The 20210-nt window shown below is 46.5% G+C and overlaps 1 protein-coding gene across 1 annotated transcript in view; it reads right to left on the bottom strand.

Moving 5' to 3' along the window:
* Nucleotides 1-20210, bottom strand: part of auts2a (activator of transcription and developmental regulator AUTS2 a) — a 303676-nt gene that overhangs the window by 90515 nt on the left and 192951 nt on the right. The window contains exon 4 of the mRNA XM_071898324.2: nucleotides 9661-9690. Coding sequence (XP_071754425.2) covers nucleotides 9661-9690 — 30 coding nt within the window. The remainder of the gene's footprint in view (nucleotides 1-9660; nucleotides 9691-20210) is intronic.

The raw sequence follows: 20210 nt of genomic DNA, 5'->3' as shown, positions 1-20210 counted from the left end.
GTCTTGTACACATAATTAGAGCCCAACATGCAATGCTCCTTGTGTTTTGTCAATAAATCCCAGAGGAGCAATCAGGACAGGGGTTGGACATGCCTCTGTGACCTGGGCTACTTGCAACAAGCATAGCCACCTAATTACACTGCCTCTAACAAGCAGTGTGGTGGTGGTGGCGGTTGCGAGGAAAGGATGTGTGTGTGTGGGGGGGGGGGGGAAGGGGACAGGCTTGAGCCCAGGAGCCGACAGCGTACAGCCCCTCCTCAGGGCCCCTGATGTCGTTAGGGTTGTTTGTGGCTGCCGCCGTGCATGCTGGGACAGCGTTGTCATTCTGACAGGCCTGCTCTCAGTTTGCCTCATTTAGGATCCTCTTCTGCAGTGACTCAGTCCCTCCCATGGGCTTACACAGCAGGAGATTAGGGATATGGCCCTCTACAGCGGTCATTTGCTTGTGAGCTATATGCAGTGCACTACTGTGCTGTGCAATGATAAATCTTACCACTCTAGATCCCTCCATTACTACAAACACTGTCTGTCGACTAACCGTTACCAGATTACACTGACCAATCCAATAGTTGGTTTACTTGACAAATCAGTAAAGTTCCATTTTCTCCATTATTTTCTCCATGCAGCTGAATGCAATCATGTAAAATCACCACTTTACAAGACGAATGTATAGTTGCGATACCTGAGTTGCACTTATAATTTCCCTGGAAATAACTCATACAACACAAAAACGTTTAAGCCAATTAGGCCGCTAATGGGTGATCAGTCAATTAATCAAGCAAGAGGTGGCAGCAAAAAACACTGTGAAGTTGGAATATCAAAAAAACGTACAATGTGAGAAACTGATTGCATGCCTGAATGTAGAAAAGTATGTTTGCAGCTCTTTTGAGGGAGGGAGTATTACTATAATACAATATCACAATCACAGGTGTGTTCTCACTGCATTACAGTCTGTACCCAAATGACCGTGTATAGTACTTCAGGATAATTAACAGTCCAGAGGTTTGATGAATTAGCTTCGCCTTCGCCATTGGACACACAAAAAGCTGCTGGAGAAATGCTGCCTTGGCTGCGGGGATAAAGCCATTTTCTGTAGGTGAGCTGAGGCTGCTGTGGAGAGGAGGAAGAGAAAAAGCCGGGAGCCAGTCAATTCTGAAGCGAGCTGCCTGCAGAAATCATTGGCTTGACAAAAGGGCAATGAGGGGGCAGAGGGTTTGTGTGCAAGTGACTGGCCCAGTCGCTGGGGGGGCTTATGTGCAGGTGAGCCGGGCCTTGACTGACATCCGCCGAGCGCAGCGAGAAAGTTTAACCTTGGCGTGTCGGAGAACTCACTCTCAGCAGGGAGAGGGGGTAGATAGAGCGAGAGGGACAGTGAGGGATGAAGAGAGAGAAACGAGATAGGCACTGAGAGGGGCTCCTGCATAACAACAACAGGTTTTTTTTTCATAAGGAGCCCGCTTCCAGAGACACCGGTTTGAACCCAAGGTCTGACTGCATGCATTATTAAAGACCGGTAACTGGCAACACTGCCTCATAAATAGAGATGAGGACAGACACCTGAGGAGCCGGGGCACTGCTCACTCTTGATCGGCCACAAATCCACCGGCCTAACATGACCCACAAGGTTCTACATACGCAGCACGCCGCAGCACACTGTTCCACTCAGCACTCCTCCGTTTTGTTACCGTCATTACACCTGACAAATGGCACCATATGGAGTAAGTTCGTTATCACATGGGTCAATGTTATTAAAAATTAATGCCATTTAGTTTGACTGGAGATGTTTGGCAGCGTAGGTGTTATTTTTGGCATTGAGCTGGGACCAATTTCAGGCAGTGTTGTTAAAATAACATTAGTGACATTATGTGAAATGTGGGGAGAGCTAACGATGTGCTTAGCAGATGGCTACTGCAATAGTTCAATCAGTTACCAAGAGTAATACCCCATGCCATCTATATTTTATTGATACAGGGAGTCTCCCTGCACGTACGTAGATTGGTTGCTGTATTGTGTGTATGCAATTTCAATAGTGGATAAAATCTGCCGCTTTATGCACATACTTATCCTGTATATATACTGTACTTAATATTTCCCTCGCTTTGGTTTTGTTTCCACAGCAAAACCTCTCTGTATGTGGCCAATCTCATAAAGTCTGTGATATATGTACACAATTTGCCTGGGACATTTTTCTTTTCCAGGTCAGGAAAGATGGAAATGGCTTTTTCTTTCCACGGGAGTGAACATCTCAGTCAAACGGCGTATTTATGGTTTTTGTTGCTGATTGAATTATTTTCCATTCCCTGTGTTCTCAGCTTGCGTTGGGAATTGAATCATTGCCTTTGAAACATGATTCACTGCAGCGACTGTTTTTTTCTTCCCATTCAATTTCAAGGACTTGGCAACCTTGTCCTATTCAAACATGTGCATTATTACCTTTTATTGTTGGCTATAAATGAATGGTGAGGTTGAGCGCTCTAGAGGCAAGTGAAAAACACTGGGGCTTGTATAATATCACGTCTCAAGGTAGGAGTCAAACCTACTGCAATCCCCACTTTTGAGACCAAAACTGCATGCTGAAGGCTATTAGAAAGCATCAGCGGGTTATTTGGTTTGTCTCTGAAAGAAGAAATACCCTCTATGGAGGCAAAAATAATATGTGTTTTAGAGTGCATCCACCTGGTTGTGAATAGGAGTTTATTTGGTTGTCTGCACATTTCTGAATCAGCCATGGTACTGATGCGTCATCATCAACAGCATCAACATCCTTCTCATTTTTCAACCACAGCTTTCCTAAGAAGTCGGCTTCCTCTGACCAGGGAGCAAATATTAAACAGACACGCACCAGAATCGCAGCTTACGAATTCCTAAAGCGTCTGGGAAAGGTCCCCTATTAATTTAGACGAGCCTGATAAATGCAGAGCTCCAGGCTGCCTTTTAAACTGGAGATGCCTTATCAGATTTGCACCGTTTTTGCATGCATATTGATTGCCAATAATATATGATTATGCAAATAGTCAGAGGCAATTCAGCTTCTCATGTAAACTGGTGTAAGAATTAAATGAAAAAAAAAAAAAAAGATTATCCATCCATGCCAATGTTCCTCTGTATATTTTCACCATCTGTGTGTGTGCAATCTGTCTGTCAATCAATTGACAGAAACTGGGCCTCTGGATACATGGAATTGGATTTATAAGAGGGGGAGGGAAGGGGGGGGGGGGCTCTCACATCAAAGGATGGGGTTGGGTGTGTTGCTGGTGAAAGTGGGGTCTTTGGTGAAATTCAAGGAGATAACATTGGTCTGTTTTGGGGAAAGACAAGACATTTTCAAACTGCTACTATATCAACACAAATATCCATCATACGGTTTTCCTCAGGATGTGAAGGAGAGTGGTCCAGAGAGCTGAGGCATATTGATGATTTAAGAAAAAAAATCCTTTTCAAGGCCATTCACTCATTTTCAAAAGCTTTTAAAGCCTTATTTTATTGTTTTTTCAAATCCACAAACTTTCAAGGATTTTCAAGACCTATGGGAACCCTGTTAAACCTTCCTCTGGATGCGTGGAAGGCCCATTTCATTTTCCCAATACGATTCTGATGATATGAATCATAAACGCTTAGAGGAGAGTGGAGAGTGCCGAGGCCACAGTAATGACGTGTTGATTCTTGTCCACATCTGAAGACCCTGAGTGTTAGCGAACGGAGATGTGCTGTGACAGAATGAGGATTTACCTGCTGGGACAATGGGGGAGGGGAAGGGGGTGCGGGGGGGGTGTTGAGGACCGTGGGGGACAGGCTCTGGAGCCAGCTACTGTAAATGGGTCACAGTGACTGGAGAGGAGGATGGAGGAGGGTCAGAGCCCCGGAGGCGAGGCAGCCTGCTGACACTCGGCTCGCCGCCGCAGCTCATCCAGTCTGTGGCTACGCTGCAAAAACAACACGAGCTTGTCAACTGGTTGTTTTTGTTTCTGTTTTGAACTCTTGAAGATTTGTCAAGCTTATATAGTTGCTCATGTTTTGGTGCAGTTTTACCTCGCTATGTGCTGAAATGTCTTTTTATCCCACAATGTTTTGATAATCTATTATGTGACCTCATGATGTCAGCTGCCATGTGAGTACTTATTTTAAGATAGACACAGTGAAATCATCTCACTGCATTGGCAGATAATTTAGCTGTTTTTCGCCTGACATTTTGCCTGTTTTATGATTAGAAGACTTCCACCAAATAATCACGAAACAAGAATTACAGCTTGACACGAGAAGCCTGTTTGAAGACAACTTCATTGCACAGAACAACTGAAAACAAAATTATCTGCCCATGCTTTGAGCAAATTTCACTTAAAACATCTCAAAATAAGCTTTCGCAAGTTTCACTGACGGTTTCACCCCCTGTCACCGTCATATTCCAGGAGAAAAAAAAAAAAGGGGGATGCAGGATTTGTGTCAATTAGGCTGCTTCCATTTAATTACCAGTGTGTCAGTCAGGGGGGTGAAATGTCTCTCCTCTGACCTTCTCCTCTCTCGTGGCTTAACGCTCCGCAGTGTCATTACTGTACTGCTGGGCGGAGAGGAGGAGGGTAGGGTGGGTGGTGGTTGTGGGGGAGTGGGTGGGGGGGCAGTACAAGGGAGGCTGGGAAGGGAGGGAGTAGGGAGGGAGAGGGGGAGGCTACGAGGGGGGAGGACAGGCATGTGTGTGTGTGTGTGTGTGTGTGTGTCTGGGGAGTGTTGCTGCCTGCTGACCCGGTCATCCATCAGACAGGGTCCATCCATCCACCCCCTACCGCCCTCCACCCCCCCACCCCCACCCAGGGCCCATCAGCACGGCTCTCTGCCAGGCCTGGAATCTCCACATTAATTTCTCATCTGTGGCGCCCTAATGAGCTCCGCCTGCTCGCCCACCTCCGAGACCCCACTGATTACCAGACAGGGGGGTGACCATTTGTCAATGGCAAGAGGTGGCATTTACACTGCTGACCTTGCTGCCAAGGAGAGGGGAAGCGAAAGGTGGTGGTGGTGGTGGTGGGGGGGGGGGGGGGGGAGAAAGAAAAGAATAGAAAAGCAAAGAAAAGAAAAGAAGAGAAAAGAAAAAAATCGACAACTCCAGAGCTGCTGTTTGCCTTCGCTGCTGTGTTTTCATAGCGCTGCCATGTCTGAGGACAATCTCTATTCATAGAAGTGAGGGAGGAAAGGAAGGAGGGAGGGGTGAGGCGGTGTTTAGTGTCTGAATTTCCGTCTATCTGTCCGTCGGCGACGCTTTTCTGATTCTTTGTCTTCGGTTAAAATTGCTCGGGGGGGGGGGCAGACAAATGTCAAGGTGCAATCATTTCTGTACTCCTCACATCCACAGTAACTCATTTCATGGCCTCTTGTTAAAGGGGAATAAACGCTTGTTCCTCTTCTCTGTCTCTTTGTTTGCGTGTCTGTGTCTGTTGTGTGTGTGTGTGTGTGTGTGTGTGTGCAGAGGCGAGTGGAGGCGCGAGGCGGGCTGCTGCGGTGACGCCGTGGGGCCGGTGTGTGCGCCTCAGAGGGAGCGGGGATTTGCCGGTTATGGGATGGAGGGGAGCGGTGTAGGTCTGTGACACCCGCTAACCTTGGCCAGGGCTGCTGGGACTCCGGGGGTATCCATCACTGTGGCAGCCCCGAGACCCAGACCGGGGGAAAAGCCACAGAAGTTGCCGGGGGAGGGAGAAAAGCTAGTAAAAATTTAATGCACTCTGCAGAGCGGTCATGTCATACTTGGTTATGGAAAATAATCCCAGATGCCTGCAGTGCTAAAATGGAGCTGTAATGTGCTCGCCTCCTAACCCGGCCTGACAGCCATGATGTACGACTACCATTACCGGAAAATATCACTTCAACTAACCCGTGATCCGGCTCCGCTAAGGGTCATATTATCCATGAGGAACAAATTACACTCCCCCAAAGTAAATACAAATTTCCTACACCGACTGGGTACAAAGCACAGAGGGGGGAGGGGGCAGGCAGTACGTTACCTATGACAACGCTCTGCGGAGTGACAAGGATGATAAAGTACATGACAAATCACTGGCTGACAGGGTACTCTAGTGCAATCAGCCTCAGCCTCGGCCTAGCAAGCACCCACTCAAGCCTGTAAACACTACTCTCTTCCTTTGGAGGGGGCAAAACACATAATCTTTTAACGCTGACAAGTCGCTCTCTCCTTTTTATTACTCATCCTTCCCACTGCGGTGGAAAGGGGGAGGGTTCCGGGGGGGGGGGGGGGGGGGGGGGGGGATATAAAATGGTTTTATGTACAGTGCTGCCGAGTGATTGAGAAACACGACTCCTCTGCTGTAATTGCCTGAGGGCAAACACAGCAAAACAATAAAGGAAGAGAAACAGCAAATATATTACCAGTTCAGATCTTTATTTTATGTCAAGGACAAACAGGTTCTCTCGGCTGCTCTAAAGCACCCACTTAGATCCCTCGCCTCCAATAAGAGCAAAGCACAGCAAATTACAGCACTCCCTTGCATGGCCATTAATAAGACACAAAGCATTTTCAAAATGGCATTTACAGCTTGTGGCTGCTGATAGAGCGAGTAAATAATACTTAGGAAAGGTGTGGTCTCTATAAAAAAGGCTCAGAGGCGAGGGAAAGTGGAAGAGAAATAAAAGGGCTATGAAATGATAAAGTCCTGTAGATTATAGCAAGGAGTCATTGTCTTCACAAAAGGGCTAAGTAGTCCAATCTGTGCACAGTTAAAGCTTGAAAAAGCACTTGAGTGCTGGCAGATATTCATATAAAAAGATTTGACTGGCAGTTTCAAGGTACCACTTACTGGCAAAAATCACTTAAGTATTAGCAAGCCTGGACAGAATGAGTGTCTGGGCGCTCTTGACAATATCACAAAGACCACAGACGAGGCACAGAACAGAGACGTTCAATCGCCATTAAGAAAGCCTCTAATCTGGAAGATTAACTTTATGGAATGAATGTTTCAATGCAAACATTTTTAGAGAAAACCTTCATAAAAGGCAGGGTGCATTGAAAGTACAGGAATATATATATATATATTAAAAAAAAACATTGTACATGTGCAATCTCATTTTCCCAAGGGGATTGAGAGAGATTTTTCCGAGCTGAAAGATGGTACAAGCCCATACATAAACATGTGCACATTAACGGTAAAAGACTGCAGCCATTTCACATTCACTTTACCCTCATCAGCCCCCCTAAACGGTCTCAGATGGTGGAAAACCTGTTGGCGTTAACTACACCATGAAGCGGGGCAATGTTGTTGGGGCTTTGGCGGATGCACATGAAAGGCACCTTAGGCTATGGAGCCCTTCCCTATGTGCATTCCTGCCAGTAATAAGGAGCGTCACAATTGGACTCAAGCTGCTCCAAATGCCTACCCCTAATAAAAAGAACCACCTGATCTTGCCTGGGTCCTCCACCGAGGGACAGAGAGGGGAGGAAGAGTGCAATGACACAATTCGCTGACTGTCTGCTTTTCAGCAGTGGAACTGGGGCCAAGCTATGCGATAGCCACAGACAGAACTGGACATCGTGGCCAGCCAAAGCTTTGAGAAGAGGCTTTTGGCCCCTCAGCTGGTGTTTTTCGCTCGCATCCCGCTGCCAATTTAGAGACCACATGGTCCCTGGAGCTAGCACCAAGTGCAGGATGAAAAGAAGGCGAACCATCCCATTCAACACATGCGAGATAATGAGAACGAGATGAGCCATTACACAGTGTCACAAAAAATACAGAACTGCAGTTTCTGTGGATACTGGCGAAGTCAAGGAGCAGACATAATCACGCAATCACGCACACACTCCACGATTCAATCAACTACATTCAATTATTAAATATTCAACACATGCATAGTATTTCTTTACTACAGCCATATGTTAATATAGTGCAGACCTTTAAAGAAGCACAAGTATACACATTGCCCCTCTTATTATCTGAGCTCTGACAGGACTGCTGGATGCTGGCGGAGAGAAGGGAGGAACATTGGTAATGGGGCCTTAGCAGAGATGCTAATGACAACACAGATAGAGCTAATAATACTGGTGTGATGTGACTAGTGGCTGCAGTGGGCCTGCCTCCTGCCTGTCTCCCAGCATGCCATTAACATGTCATGTTGGAGAGGGCCCATCCTACAGGTCACTTTGTAATGAGCAACCGCTCTGACAGCATCGGCTGTCTTTCTGACACACACACACACACACACACGCACAGGCACAGACTGCACACATAACAACCCGAGATGCGAATAGCTGTCTCTTATCAGAGCCTGGCAGCTCCCGTCGACACGGCAGAGGCCTTCTACACCAGGCAGAACGTGATTTCTCCCGGGAACACTTTTTCCATTTCCTGCTTTTGAAGGGAAACTAAATAAGCCACGTTTGTCCTCATCTGAATACATTTGACCCGTTAAAACGACTCTGCTCTCCCGCCTCCTTCTCTGCTGTGGTGTTGTAAAGTAGACCGCATCATCCGCAGAATGCAAATGACAACGGTGGCAGTGGGCGTAGCGTGCCTGGCGCCTGGCAGGAACAGATAGTGGCAGAGGTGACTGGGACTGGGGGTGGGGGGGGTGGGGGGTGGGGGGGTTAACAGTGTTGAGTGGAAGCTCCAATTACTCCCTAACACAGAGGAAGAACGCGCGAGTCAGCCCCTGTCATAGGGGTCCCCTATTTACTAATTCACTCCTCTGTTACTTTAACACACAATTAATCAATGACAGGAAGGTGTAGTCGGCGCTGTTCATCAGGAGCGTAACGTGAGCCAGGGTGAATTAATACAGTCGCTGGGGGGGATTACAGCTTACCATGCTCTCTCTCTCTCCCTGAAACAAAAAGGAATTGCCACCGAGACAGGAGCAATTTAAATCGACAACACTGAGTAATGACTCAATTTGCTGCACAGTCTAAACACCACAAGCAAATGGCATTACTAAATCATTAGAGTGGATCTAGATCTCTAGTTAGAAGTCATTGGGTAATATGGCCGCTCTGAGAATCTGTGAGTACGCTGAAACCATGTGAACACCTACCTAAAGTAAAAGATGGTGTTCTGCCACACTGAGATGCCATGGCTCATGACAGTAGGAGGTATTGTTGATGTTTCATAGACACAGGAGATTATAGGAGTAGAAATAAGCAATAAAGAACGTAATTATAGAGGGTTGTGTTGTTTGTAATTAGTCTAAGAGTGTACCAGAAATGAGGTGATGATGAAGTAGGGTAAAATTCAGATGTAATCACATCAGCTACAAAAACAAAGGTGTTCAAGTTAGTTCTGAGGTATCCACAGCTTTGCAGTGTATATGTATTACTCCATACTGTAGATACACCACTGTTGGGCTTTAACCAGAAAAAGCCTATACCCTCAGCACTCGCTGCCATAGCAGTCTCATTTAAATGTAATCTCAATCCTAAAAAGCCAGAACAGTTCGATTTAGATTTTGCACATCATTAAGTCATTTATAATTAATGCGCAGCTAATTAAGCCTTTCTCATAGTTATTAACAGGATGTTTAATTCTAATTACATCAAATTCGCACTCTTAAAGAAAGTCTAATATTTGAATCTTATTGAAACCACGTCGATAAGAGATACTTGGAAAGGATCCACTTTTTCTCTAATGCATGGTTAACAGTATAGGAGGAAACTAAATGATAGAGTCTTACCTTGTCTTCTTGGTCACTCTCGCTGTCACACTGCAAGAGAGGAGAGAGAGTCATGGTTAGAATCATCTGACCACAGCCTCGTTGTATAACTGTCCCTTCTGTGGATTGGATTTGATTCCCATGCATGCGAGCGTCATAATCTAATTTACCTTTTCAAATGACAAATCTTATCAGCTCTTTAATAGGGAACTGAACACAGATTAGTTTTGCCTTCATATTCAGCGCCTCAATGTCATCAGATCACTTCATTAGCTGAGACAAGCAGTGCAATGTGAAACAAAGGCGAGAGCAAATTGCACATAAGCAGCCGTGCCCTTGTTAACATTGAAAACTATGTGAAAATTCAGCAGGAGCTGGAATCTCAAAACACTAACTGCCACTAGAATTATAATTCCATGATGTGTGCTCCTGCTTGAGGCTGAGGATGGAGAAATGACAAGAAGAGGAAGGGAACTTTGTGACGGAGGGAGGAAAAAAGTGGTTGGATTTCATTTTTTCTTTCCAATTTCAATTTCAAGGTCCACTTAATTCTTTATCAACTAATTAGTGTGATGCTGGGTGACTGGCGGCCCTCGAAGTTGTGCATATGGCTGAGGTGCGGAGAAGCATTGGAGTCGGTAATGAAGAAGGCACTGGGGGGGAATATGGGCAGGGGTTGGTGCAGGGTGTGTGTGTGTGTGTGTGTGTGGGGTGGGGTGGGGTGGGGTGGGGTGGTGGTGGCGGGTGTCGATTAAAGCAGGGAGGGGGTTGAGCTTTCTGCCAGTGTGAAGTGATTGACAGCCCTGGGAGTGGGCGACAGAAGGCCCCAGACTCTTTTTTTTTTTTTCCTCTCGCTCTCTTTCGTTTCTATTTCTTGGTTTTTGCTGATCCGGGGCCCTGCAGAGCTCAAAGGAAGCAGGCTGGGCTCGTGGCTGGTCTGTTCCTCGGGCTGGACGGTAAAGAGGGGCCTTGCGAGCTCAGCAGGAGCACAGCATCCAATTTACAGGCCTGTCCCACACGGCCCCAGGGGCCGCCCGCGGCACACTGCCATGATGGTCAGCTCCAGCAGCTCATAAATTATGCAGAGGCAATAAACGCACTGGGCAAACACTCCTCAGACGCTCCCCCGCTCTCTCTCTCTCTCTCTCACTCTCTCTCTCTCCCCCACCCCCAACGTTCCACCCCCGGTTTAATACAGTGTGCAGAGAGCCAGCAGCCATATATAGACTGTCAGCTGGAAGAATAAGTAAGGGTAATGGAAGAAGAGTGCAGATTCTGATTACACGTGACTGTCGGTGTAATACAAAAGCTGCACACTGTGTACATTTATGCACATTTATTCCAGCATGTGGATAAATAGGCTTGTCTGCCCATGTATCACTCTCTCTTGCAGCCTCCCACACAGGACTAATGCAGCAGCAGACAGGATCTGATGAGCTGTATTAGCCGTCTCAACTGCTTCCATGTATTCAGGCCCCTCAGACTGTGACAAGAGTAATGCGACCAAGCACTCATTAGCTGCTTCTCTGCCTGTGCACACTACACACACAGGAACGCAGGCATGCAAGGGGTTCAAATAATGGTCGACATTTTAGATTCTTCCACTGTGTTGTGATCCATAAAAAACACTACCAGCCTTTCTTTCTCTTGTTCCATTTTTTTTTTTCTCTCCCGCCTCTTCCCTGTTCCCTGACTGTGCAGCCAATTGCTTTGATTGCCAAGATAGAAGCCGGCTGGAATGACTTGCCCTTGCTTGTGAAGCAAATGGAACATGCTAATGGAACTCATCGTATTACCCGATGCAAAAGTGCCATAGCTCATTACTTTAAGATAAAAGGATATCATTGTAGACGGCGAGCAGAATTGACTTTCTGCGCTGCGACTTGATGATGATTTAATCAACTGCTCTCTTTCACTTCTCATCCCTGCGCCTGTCGCTTTCGCAGGTGCCACTAAACGAAGCACTCACACGGCTAGTGGGGGAGAGAAAAGAAAAGAAATTGCTGTCATTACTTTTTTTTCTCCGAGAATAGAGGTATGCAAATTTCCCAGAGCTACAAAGGGTGGAAAAAAGGGAAAACTTAATAAAATGGAAATACCTTTATAATGAGCAAAGTAAAAAATCCCGAGATCAAGCCTGACAGGCAAGGGCAGGCAATTTGAACGTCCTTACAGCGCACACGCCAAAGCTCCCTCACAACCGCTGCTCGAACACGGAGCAAAAGGCAACAAATAATGATAACGCTAAAAAGATAAAAACACATCTCAGGCATACAAACAAGTCAGAGCTGTCACTCACTGATAAGTGATCATAGTGAACTAATGCTCAGCCTCATGCATAAAGCAACCTGAGGCGGGGAAGAAGAATCATTGCAAATCTGGAATGTTCTCTCCTTGTACTTTCTATTTACTGACTCGTACATTAGAAACAGAGGCAGAGAGGGAAAGCTGGATACTGTCAAGCCAGAAAGCCTTGGCCTTGGTTTTGCACTTGGCGGTTGGAAGTGCTGTGTATGATTGGTAGGCCTAATCATTAATAACTAGGGTATGTTATTGTTTTATGAGGTGAGCATGAGCTCAGAAATTCACTTATTGCTATGATCATGGGTAATATGAATAGCTACTGCTGGGTGAGTATGAATAGGCCTACAGAGCTATGGGTAACTGTAATGTCAAAAATACTTTATACCCAACCCTTGGAGGCTATGTCTAATGAAAAGAAATGTGTCAGAAGTTTGAAACGACTGACAAAAATGAACATATTAATATTTAAGAGAGAAAAAAAAACAACAACAATGGTGCCATTGAGATCAGGGAAGTCAGCTCTCTGACAGGCCGAGGTAGGAAATGGGTCTTATTTAAAGCAGCAGTCATGTAGAATAAGGAAACCATTAGTCCTGGGAGGGGGCTGACAAAGAAAAGTGATACTCTACCCAGGCCCACTGCTATTTACACAGGCCCAGCATTATACTGTACAGCTAGACCCCAGTGTTTAGCTTAAGTAACACAGGAATGTCAAACATTAGCCTCAGCTCTAAGAGCTGTTGATGTTGGCCTGTATCCGGAGCACTTCTGATTGCCCCGCTGCTCTCACCCGGGCCTCCCTTTTGGCTGAGTGCTCTTACAAATTTCCCTACGCTCTGTCCAAGCATCGAGGCTTTTGTTTATATTGGTCTGAAAGTAGGAGTAAATTATTCTTGTCCTAAATCCTCTCCAGCTGAGAGCAATATTGGCCCAATAGATGGGGAACATAAGGAGCCATGGGCCGAATGCTAAATGATGCAGCTATGCTATCGTCTGTAGCAGCAGGGTTCACCAATAGCTCCTGCCAAAGCTACCCGCAGAAAAATGTTTGTGCTAAAGAGGTAACCACATCACACAAGGATGCGTGCAAGACAAGTATGCCATGTTCCCTTTTCCAACATAACCTAACTCTGCAGTTCTGGAAATCCACTGCTCCACAAATACTAACAGATGTTAAGTCAATCAAGAAAAAAATGGCATGCATAAACGATAATTCTGAAGGCAAACAGGGTGGGTTTAACAGGCTTATTATAATTTCCAATCCCCTGTCTCCAATGTTACAAGTTGCCTCTGATCTAATATTCTTTTAAATGCCAGCTTCTTAAGTCTGGAACGGCGGTGGATGCGTATCGCCGTCCCCATGAGTGACATTAGCCTCAGGTTATGCTGGTCGCTATCCATGACCCCAGAATTAATTATGGCTGATATGGGCTTCATTAAAGGGCCCCGTCGCACCGGAGGAGGACGGTGGCTGTTTATCAGCCAGAGCCAGGTTGTCCTGCAGGACGGCTGAAGGGGTTAAAGCCCAGGGAGGGGGGCCAAGCTGCCTGCATGCCTCGAAGCTGGAGAGACAGCATGAAGGATGGCAGCCATTGCCAGGGTCAGCTCTGACGGTGCCAATTTGATGTGCTGTCGTCGAGGGCTCCTCACTCCCCCCCCCCCCCCCTCCTTCCGGATATAGCTGCGCGTCCTGATGGTTTTCTGATGCAAACAGTCACATGGCAAAATGGTTTTCTCCCCTCCCGCTGCATCCTCCTCCATCTGCTGCTGGGGCCTGGGCGCCGCCGACCGCCTGCCTGTCACAGCGTGCGTGGAAATTAGCTGGGGAGGAGGTGCTCGCTTGTGCTAATTACATTTTAATCATTGGAAATGTGTTGGCAAATCAAGCCTTGATTGCCATCATGGAGCCCAGCGCTCCTCTCCGCAGGTTGGGGGTGGGCCGGGGGAGGGAGGGGGGGTTTTGCGCGGGGGCTCGGATGCGGCTGAGGCCAGGCTCGCCAAGCTGCGCGCCTCCTCCTGCACCGCGGCTTGATATGGCGGCGTGCCGGGCCTGCCGCTGGGCCGGGGCTGTGCCGCGTTATTCATGGGGAATAGAGGAAGACCAGGATGGCGAGATGGGGATGTGTGCCATACTCATTCTCAAATCCCCCACACCCCCCTCCCCCTCTCCTATCTCTCCCTCTCTCTCTCTCTCTCCCACCCACACATTACACAGTCTGCCAGTCCCGCCACTGTGAATTGAGGAACAACAAATAGACCCGGGCAGGAGGAGACTGATGAGCTCGGGGTTTGCTACACAGCACCTGTCTGGCACACAGAGCCGGAGCAGCAGGCTCCGTCACAATACGCTCACAAATTAGTTTCTTACAAAACAGAGAGAGAAAAAGAAACTGATGGCAAGATCTGTACATCAGATTGTGACTTTTGCAGAGATAAAAATGGGAATAAAATAAAAGGGATGTTTTATTTCATCTCAACAATTGTTGGCAGCGTGAACGTGGGCCGTCCATTTTGCTGATCGGATGTGCTCCAGTGCGACGAGCGGTGCCAGAAACATCAACATGACTGCTAAGCTCAATCACCTGCTTCATGCAGCGCTGTCCCCCACTGCGAATTATGGTATTAATGATGATCTGCCCCGGATTAAGACCTCCTCCTGTTATAAGCCCCCTTCTCCTTAGACAGGGTCAACTGCTGCTACAGGCTGACTCAACTAGATTCATACCGAGCCTAAATGAAGAGGACCAAACATACACTGAGCTTAAGTGGGTTCATATTGGAGTCAACCTCAAACAACCTCTGAGTTTACTTTAATTCAATTCTAAATCCAGAAAAAACATCATATTTCACAAAGAAGGTATCTTTAAAAGACAGCTTTGCAAAAACACCTAAAAGTTCAGCGAGTGGGAGGAAATTCAACATGACATGTCCGACTGGGAGAGATCATTAAAATAAGCAGGGTTTCTGTGGCGATGACATCGAACATCTAATTTCCACAGCATCTGCTTGATGTCGAACTGTCGTATAAAAGTATGGTTGGGGGAAAAAAAAGCCTCAAAGAAATCACAGGAAAAAAGTGCAGCTTGAGCACTTGAGACAGTCTATATAGTGACATAAGGCAAATGCCTCTTTCAGCAGCCAAGTATGTCCCGTCAGGGAGGACCAGACTTCTGTCTGGACTAATATAACCGGGCCTGATCCACATGACCAGCATGGGCCAAATGCAGCAGGCCAACATCTGAATGCAATTTCCCTTCAAATGTAAAACTTTATCCAGACGACATTCAATTTGACCGCAAACTCTGGATTCCAGTCACCGGGATAGAGGAGCTCGAGGAGGGATGGGGGGAGAAGGGCAGAAAAACGAAGCCTTCCATAAAATAATAAGAACTTTATAGTCTATGACCTCTGGTTTCAATACTCTGGAGTGCATTCTTTTTATGTTTTATTTCATTGGACTCTGCCCAGACTTATTGAAAGAATATTTGAGAGGGAGAACTTTCTAGACCTGACTCTTTTTATTATTATTTCCATACTGTTAAAATCTCTAATGGTTTACATTATAACAACACCAATAATATCAAATTAGAGAGCTGGCTCAGTAATGTCTGTAAAGGGACTCCATTCTGAGGCGTGAGCTCAGAAGTGGAAAAGAATACTGTTTGATAGACACACACATGCACGCACTTTTGGGTGCCTGGGATAAAAAGATGTGCTCAGAGGGCGGATGGGAGGTGTATGTGTATGTTACTTTATGTATGAGTAGAGGAAGACATTTAATTTAACCCATCAGTGAAGCTGCCCTCCTTGAGACATGTGCCAGTGTAATCCTGAACTGGTGCTTGGCACAAACAGATGTTGCCGCAGGACAAAGCTCTCTGTTGATCAGCCCCACCCACCTAACACATACACACACATACACACCTGACAAGGGCTGGGGGAGGAGGAAAAGAAAGGTGCAGCACTTTGCTTTCTTAAAAATCCATTTGTTACACAAGCACCAAGTTCAATATCTCTGATTCGAGAAGCATCTCAACGTGGTTCTACCAGCTACAGGCGAGGCTCCAGGGCGCCTGGAGGTGGGAAGCATTTACTGGTTATCTGATAGAAATGGAAAAGCACAAGACACAGCTGCAGCACACAAGTGTGGGCGAATGCACATACACCCACAAACGCACACCTCACCTCACCCCAGTTCTGCACTCTGTTTCCATAAGCCAAAGGGGGGCTGAGGCACAAAGCAGATGCTGGATTAATCAAAGATTAATGGAAGGATTTTCAGATAATTACATACATAAAATTGCATTGTTTGCACCATTATGGCGACTCCCCCGAGGCAGGTCCACTTGGTGTGCATTTTAATTACCCCACATGCCAGACATTGGAATTGATGCGATTTGGCATCTTCATTACAGCAATCTAGCCATACAAATAATCAATTCTGTACTGTGTGGAATGCTCCTCGAGCAGTAGAATACACTGTACACTGTATAGACAAACTACGTTTCTGAACAAGAGCTGTGAGGGAAATGGGCAAATGTTATGACCAGAGAATTCTGCACAACTTACTGTAGAAGATGGAAGCAGAAATCATTTCAAGCCTATGGAAAAGACATTTTGCCTTGTACTCACCCCCGAGATGCTAACCTATTAAAACCAGTGAAATGTGATAATATTATTCTACACACAATGGTGCCATTCTGTTCATGTGGAAACAGTCCACCATATAACCTTGAGGTAATTTAACAAATGTAGCAATTTCCTCCTTATGTATAAAATAAGCTCTGTCTCCCACCCCCCGTCAGGCTTGTGCCATGCATGGTTTGCATGTAGTTGGATGTGTGCTTGACAACGGGCTCCAACCCTCTGTTGTCAAGGGATATAAACCTCATCCGCTCCCCTCACCTCACCTCCCAGCTCTCCCTCCACACTGACTCATAACTGAGGGGGGGAAAAACATCAGGATTAGGTTCTGTGCCTCTAATCACTTAACTCCTCACACCTGACGGCACACTATTAACTTTGACTGTCTCCGGTGACCCCGTGGGTCGTTGCCCATCACATCAAGTTTTTATTAGGGAATTTTCCTCATCATTAGCCATGGCCTGGAAACGAGCCATTAATATTCATACTGGCAAACCAAAATGAGGTCCCACTGATTTTCCATCATCCAGGCTATCTGCGCAGCTGCCGCCGTTAACAATGGCCCCAATGCTGCACATTCACCAAGTATCATTATGGGCTCCATAAAGCTCTTTCTCTGGGTCTGCCGTGATGGGAAGGAGAGCGAGGTGGAGGAGGAGGAGAAGGCTGTGAGGCTCGCAGCCAGCTGACACCAGTCTGAGAGAAACTGCCCAGCTCTGCCAACAATCTGCCTGGAAGTCTCATCCATAAAGACCGGTGCTGTCAATGCTAACAACCCCTGCAGTCTCTGCCAGGGACACAGCTGAGATACGCAATAGCACAGAGTTCCCTCAGTGTGCTCACATTAGAGCGCACGTTGTTTATCAGCCTGAGATGGCAGCTAGAAATGCAGCCCTTTGGGAAGGTTTGAGAGCTTACATAAAACACTGACATATTTATATGTATTATATCAACAGAGATGGGTTAATCTATGAAGAAATTGTCTATTCATCTTTGAATGAACACTGAATGATATAAACAAAAATCTACTTACTCGATTATGATTGCTCACAACACAAGATACATGCATATTTTGAACAGATTTACTAGCAGATATTTCTAATATCTCTTTAAAATATGGGGCATTGCAGTCTGGTATCACAGCACCAGGTGTCTGAGTGAAGACGTCCCGCGTATCCAAGATGGCCGCCCGCGTTTCCACAGCTTGCAGCCCGTCGCCGAAATGATCCACCCCGTTCCTGTCTGCCTCTCTGTTACCAGAGGAGGGCATCTCCCATCTCCGCTGCCAATGAGAGCAGGTGCTCAGGCTCCACGCAATGTGAACTCGGGCCTGATAAGGTGCTTCAGAGCAACAATGTCCCAGGCATCTCATCCTGATAAGACTCCTCTCTCTTCCCCACTCACCTGAGCTGAGACTAGCTGGCCCCGGAGCAGGGGAAGGCCTCTCCTGTGTCATGGGTGATAGCAGCAATTAACTGACAACACCCTGACAGGCCTAGATAAACTTAAGTGGAGAGCATCGAGCGGGGAAGAGCCCGCGCGGCAATCTGGGGGACATGGCGCAGCATAATAGGAAAAGGGGTAACATGATAGCGGGGGAGTAAATTGTGAACTGTTATGTGAAAGAGGAGGGCCACTTCCTATAGTCGGACTTGAGAGTTGCAAGTCATTGGCAAATTTACTTTGACAGTTTACTTATTGGGTGTATGGTATTTATTTAGTGGATGGTGGATATTACTGGTTGGGAACTGTTGAGTTACTTCAGTGGGAAACTGCTTTCTTGATTTCATAAAATTAAACAGATTGCGTAGTCGAGAACTTTCAGTAGAACGAAGACATAAGGTGACACACCAAAACAGATGCAGCCGTTTCAGCACTATCTTCCCAATAATTAGAGTTGCAGTGACAAAAACACTTTGTTATTCTCCTATTATGATTTGCTAGCTGTCACAGCGTACATCAGAGTTGCCTCATTATACAGAAAGTAGTCAAATAAAAGCCGGCGCTGCATACTCCTGTCAAGATTCTGTCTACCGCACATGCAAACAAGCAAAGATGAATAAACATTAGTTGTTGTTGAGGGCTAGACTTTGAGCCGCGAGGCTCACAAAGATCCGCTTTGTACAAAATAAAAATATTTAATTTGAAAGACTGATGCAAGGCAAAATGAAATTAAAAGGAACCCATGCTAACTGTTAAAACAAATTACTCGCAGCGCGCTAAATTACATTTGCTCCTCCATCAGCGAGATCAAACGAGCCTAGTTTGACTCTCCTGCGCTAATGATTTCCTGCACTCACCTCCTTTTTCATCCCAGGGGTGTTAATAAACACTCAGTCTGGCTTTTTGTTTGTTTGTTTGGTTTATTTATACATTTCCCAGCTCCACGTCTCATCTCTCTCCCTCCCTCCCGCGTTCACTCCGCCCGCGCCGGTGGCAGGCTGGGTGAATTAGAGGGATCTAATGTAATCCCAGGGACAGCGGGCTCCTGAAAAACGTGCTCAATTAAAGCAGGATGAGCCCAGTGGGAGCGTCCCTGGCGGAGCGTGGGGTGACTGACACGGCCCTTTGGTTGGGATTAATTAGCATGCTAAGTGGAAGAGCACGATAGCAGGCAGCAAGCCATGGACCAGCCATCTGACATCCCACCTCCCACAGCACCGGCAGTGCAGTTACGGTTCTGACCCGACCACCCAGCCCCCCCTCGGCCCACCAAAACCCAACCCGACCTCCCCGGACCCAGGTATAGGTGATGTACACTCATGGTGCAACCCAAAAAGACAAAAGATCATCTGCCTATCGGGCATCACATGGTGAAAAAGCACATGGCGAAGTCAACACCGAGCATGGGAACATGCTGTAAAATATTCTCAATTACATGGGAAACAAAGTAGTTGTAGAAAATCCTGTTAACACTAAAAATGCCAAGCTACAGTCAACTGACTTCTGTTTTGAATATTAGAATTTAAATATCTCAACATCCAAAAGGCTTGTTGGCCTTGTCTCAGATTCCACCAAATCCACTGGCCTTCTTTAGTGTTAAAACCATTCCAGGTTTTGTCTGTCACTTTTCGTTAGTGAGCAGCGTGTCAAGATGCAGGACCATACCACACAGGTTGCCACAGGATAACGGCTATAAGCGTGGCTCAATTAGTGCTCAAATGAACTAGAGCTCCCGGATAGCAGAGTTGGCCAAAGATCCTCTTAAGTCCAATTAAGAGATGTAGAGTTAAAGGTCTTAACTCCTGCCGGGTTGTTCAGCTCCTTGAAACCATTAGTTGTACGGCAACATTAGGTCAAGCTGTGAGTGGCTGCTGTGGAAGATTCTATGTCAACTTTTCTATTTTCATTTCATTTCAGAGCTGCTCTCTGACTCCCTAACATGGTTTCCTGGCTTTTGCCAAACTGTAATGCTTTCCAGTGTTTCTTGTGTTTTCCCTTTGATTGCTATACAGCAGAATACCACAGAGCTCAGCCCCCAAGGCTCTTGTGTTCATATTGACTGGCCCAGCAGGGGGGGTGGGGGGGGTGGACTTCAGAATGAAAGACATTGCTACCCATGGATAAAAATGATAGCCGGCAATCTAGGACAAACCAATTCAACACGAAAACAACAAAATGTC

Source organism: Centroberyx gerrardi, chromosome 11 (genome assembly GCF_048128805.1).
Source record: "Centroberyx gerrardi isolate f3 chromosome 11, fCenGer3.hap1.cur.20231027, whole genome shotgun sequence".
Classification (NCBI taxonomy): Eukaryota; Metazoa; Chordata; class Actinopteri; order Beryciformes; family Berycidae; genus Centroberyx; species Centroberyx gerrardi.
The sequence above is the reverse complement of the archived record's forward strand: the minus strand, read 5'-3'. Positions and strand labels throughout refer to the sequence as shown.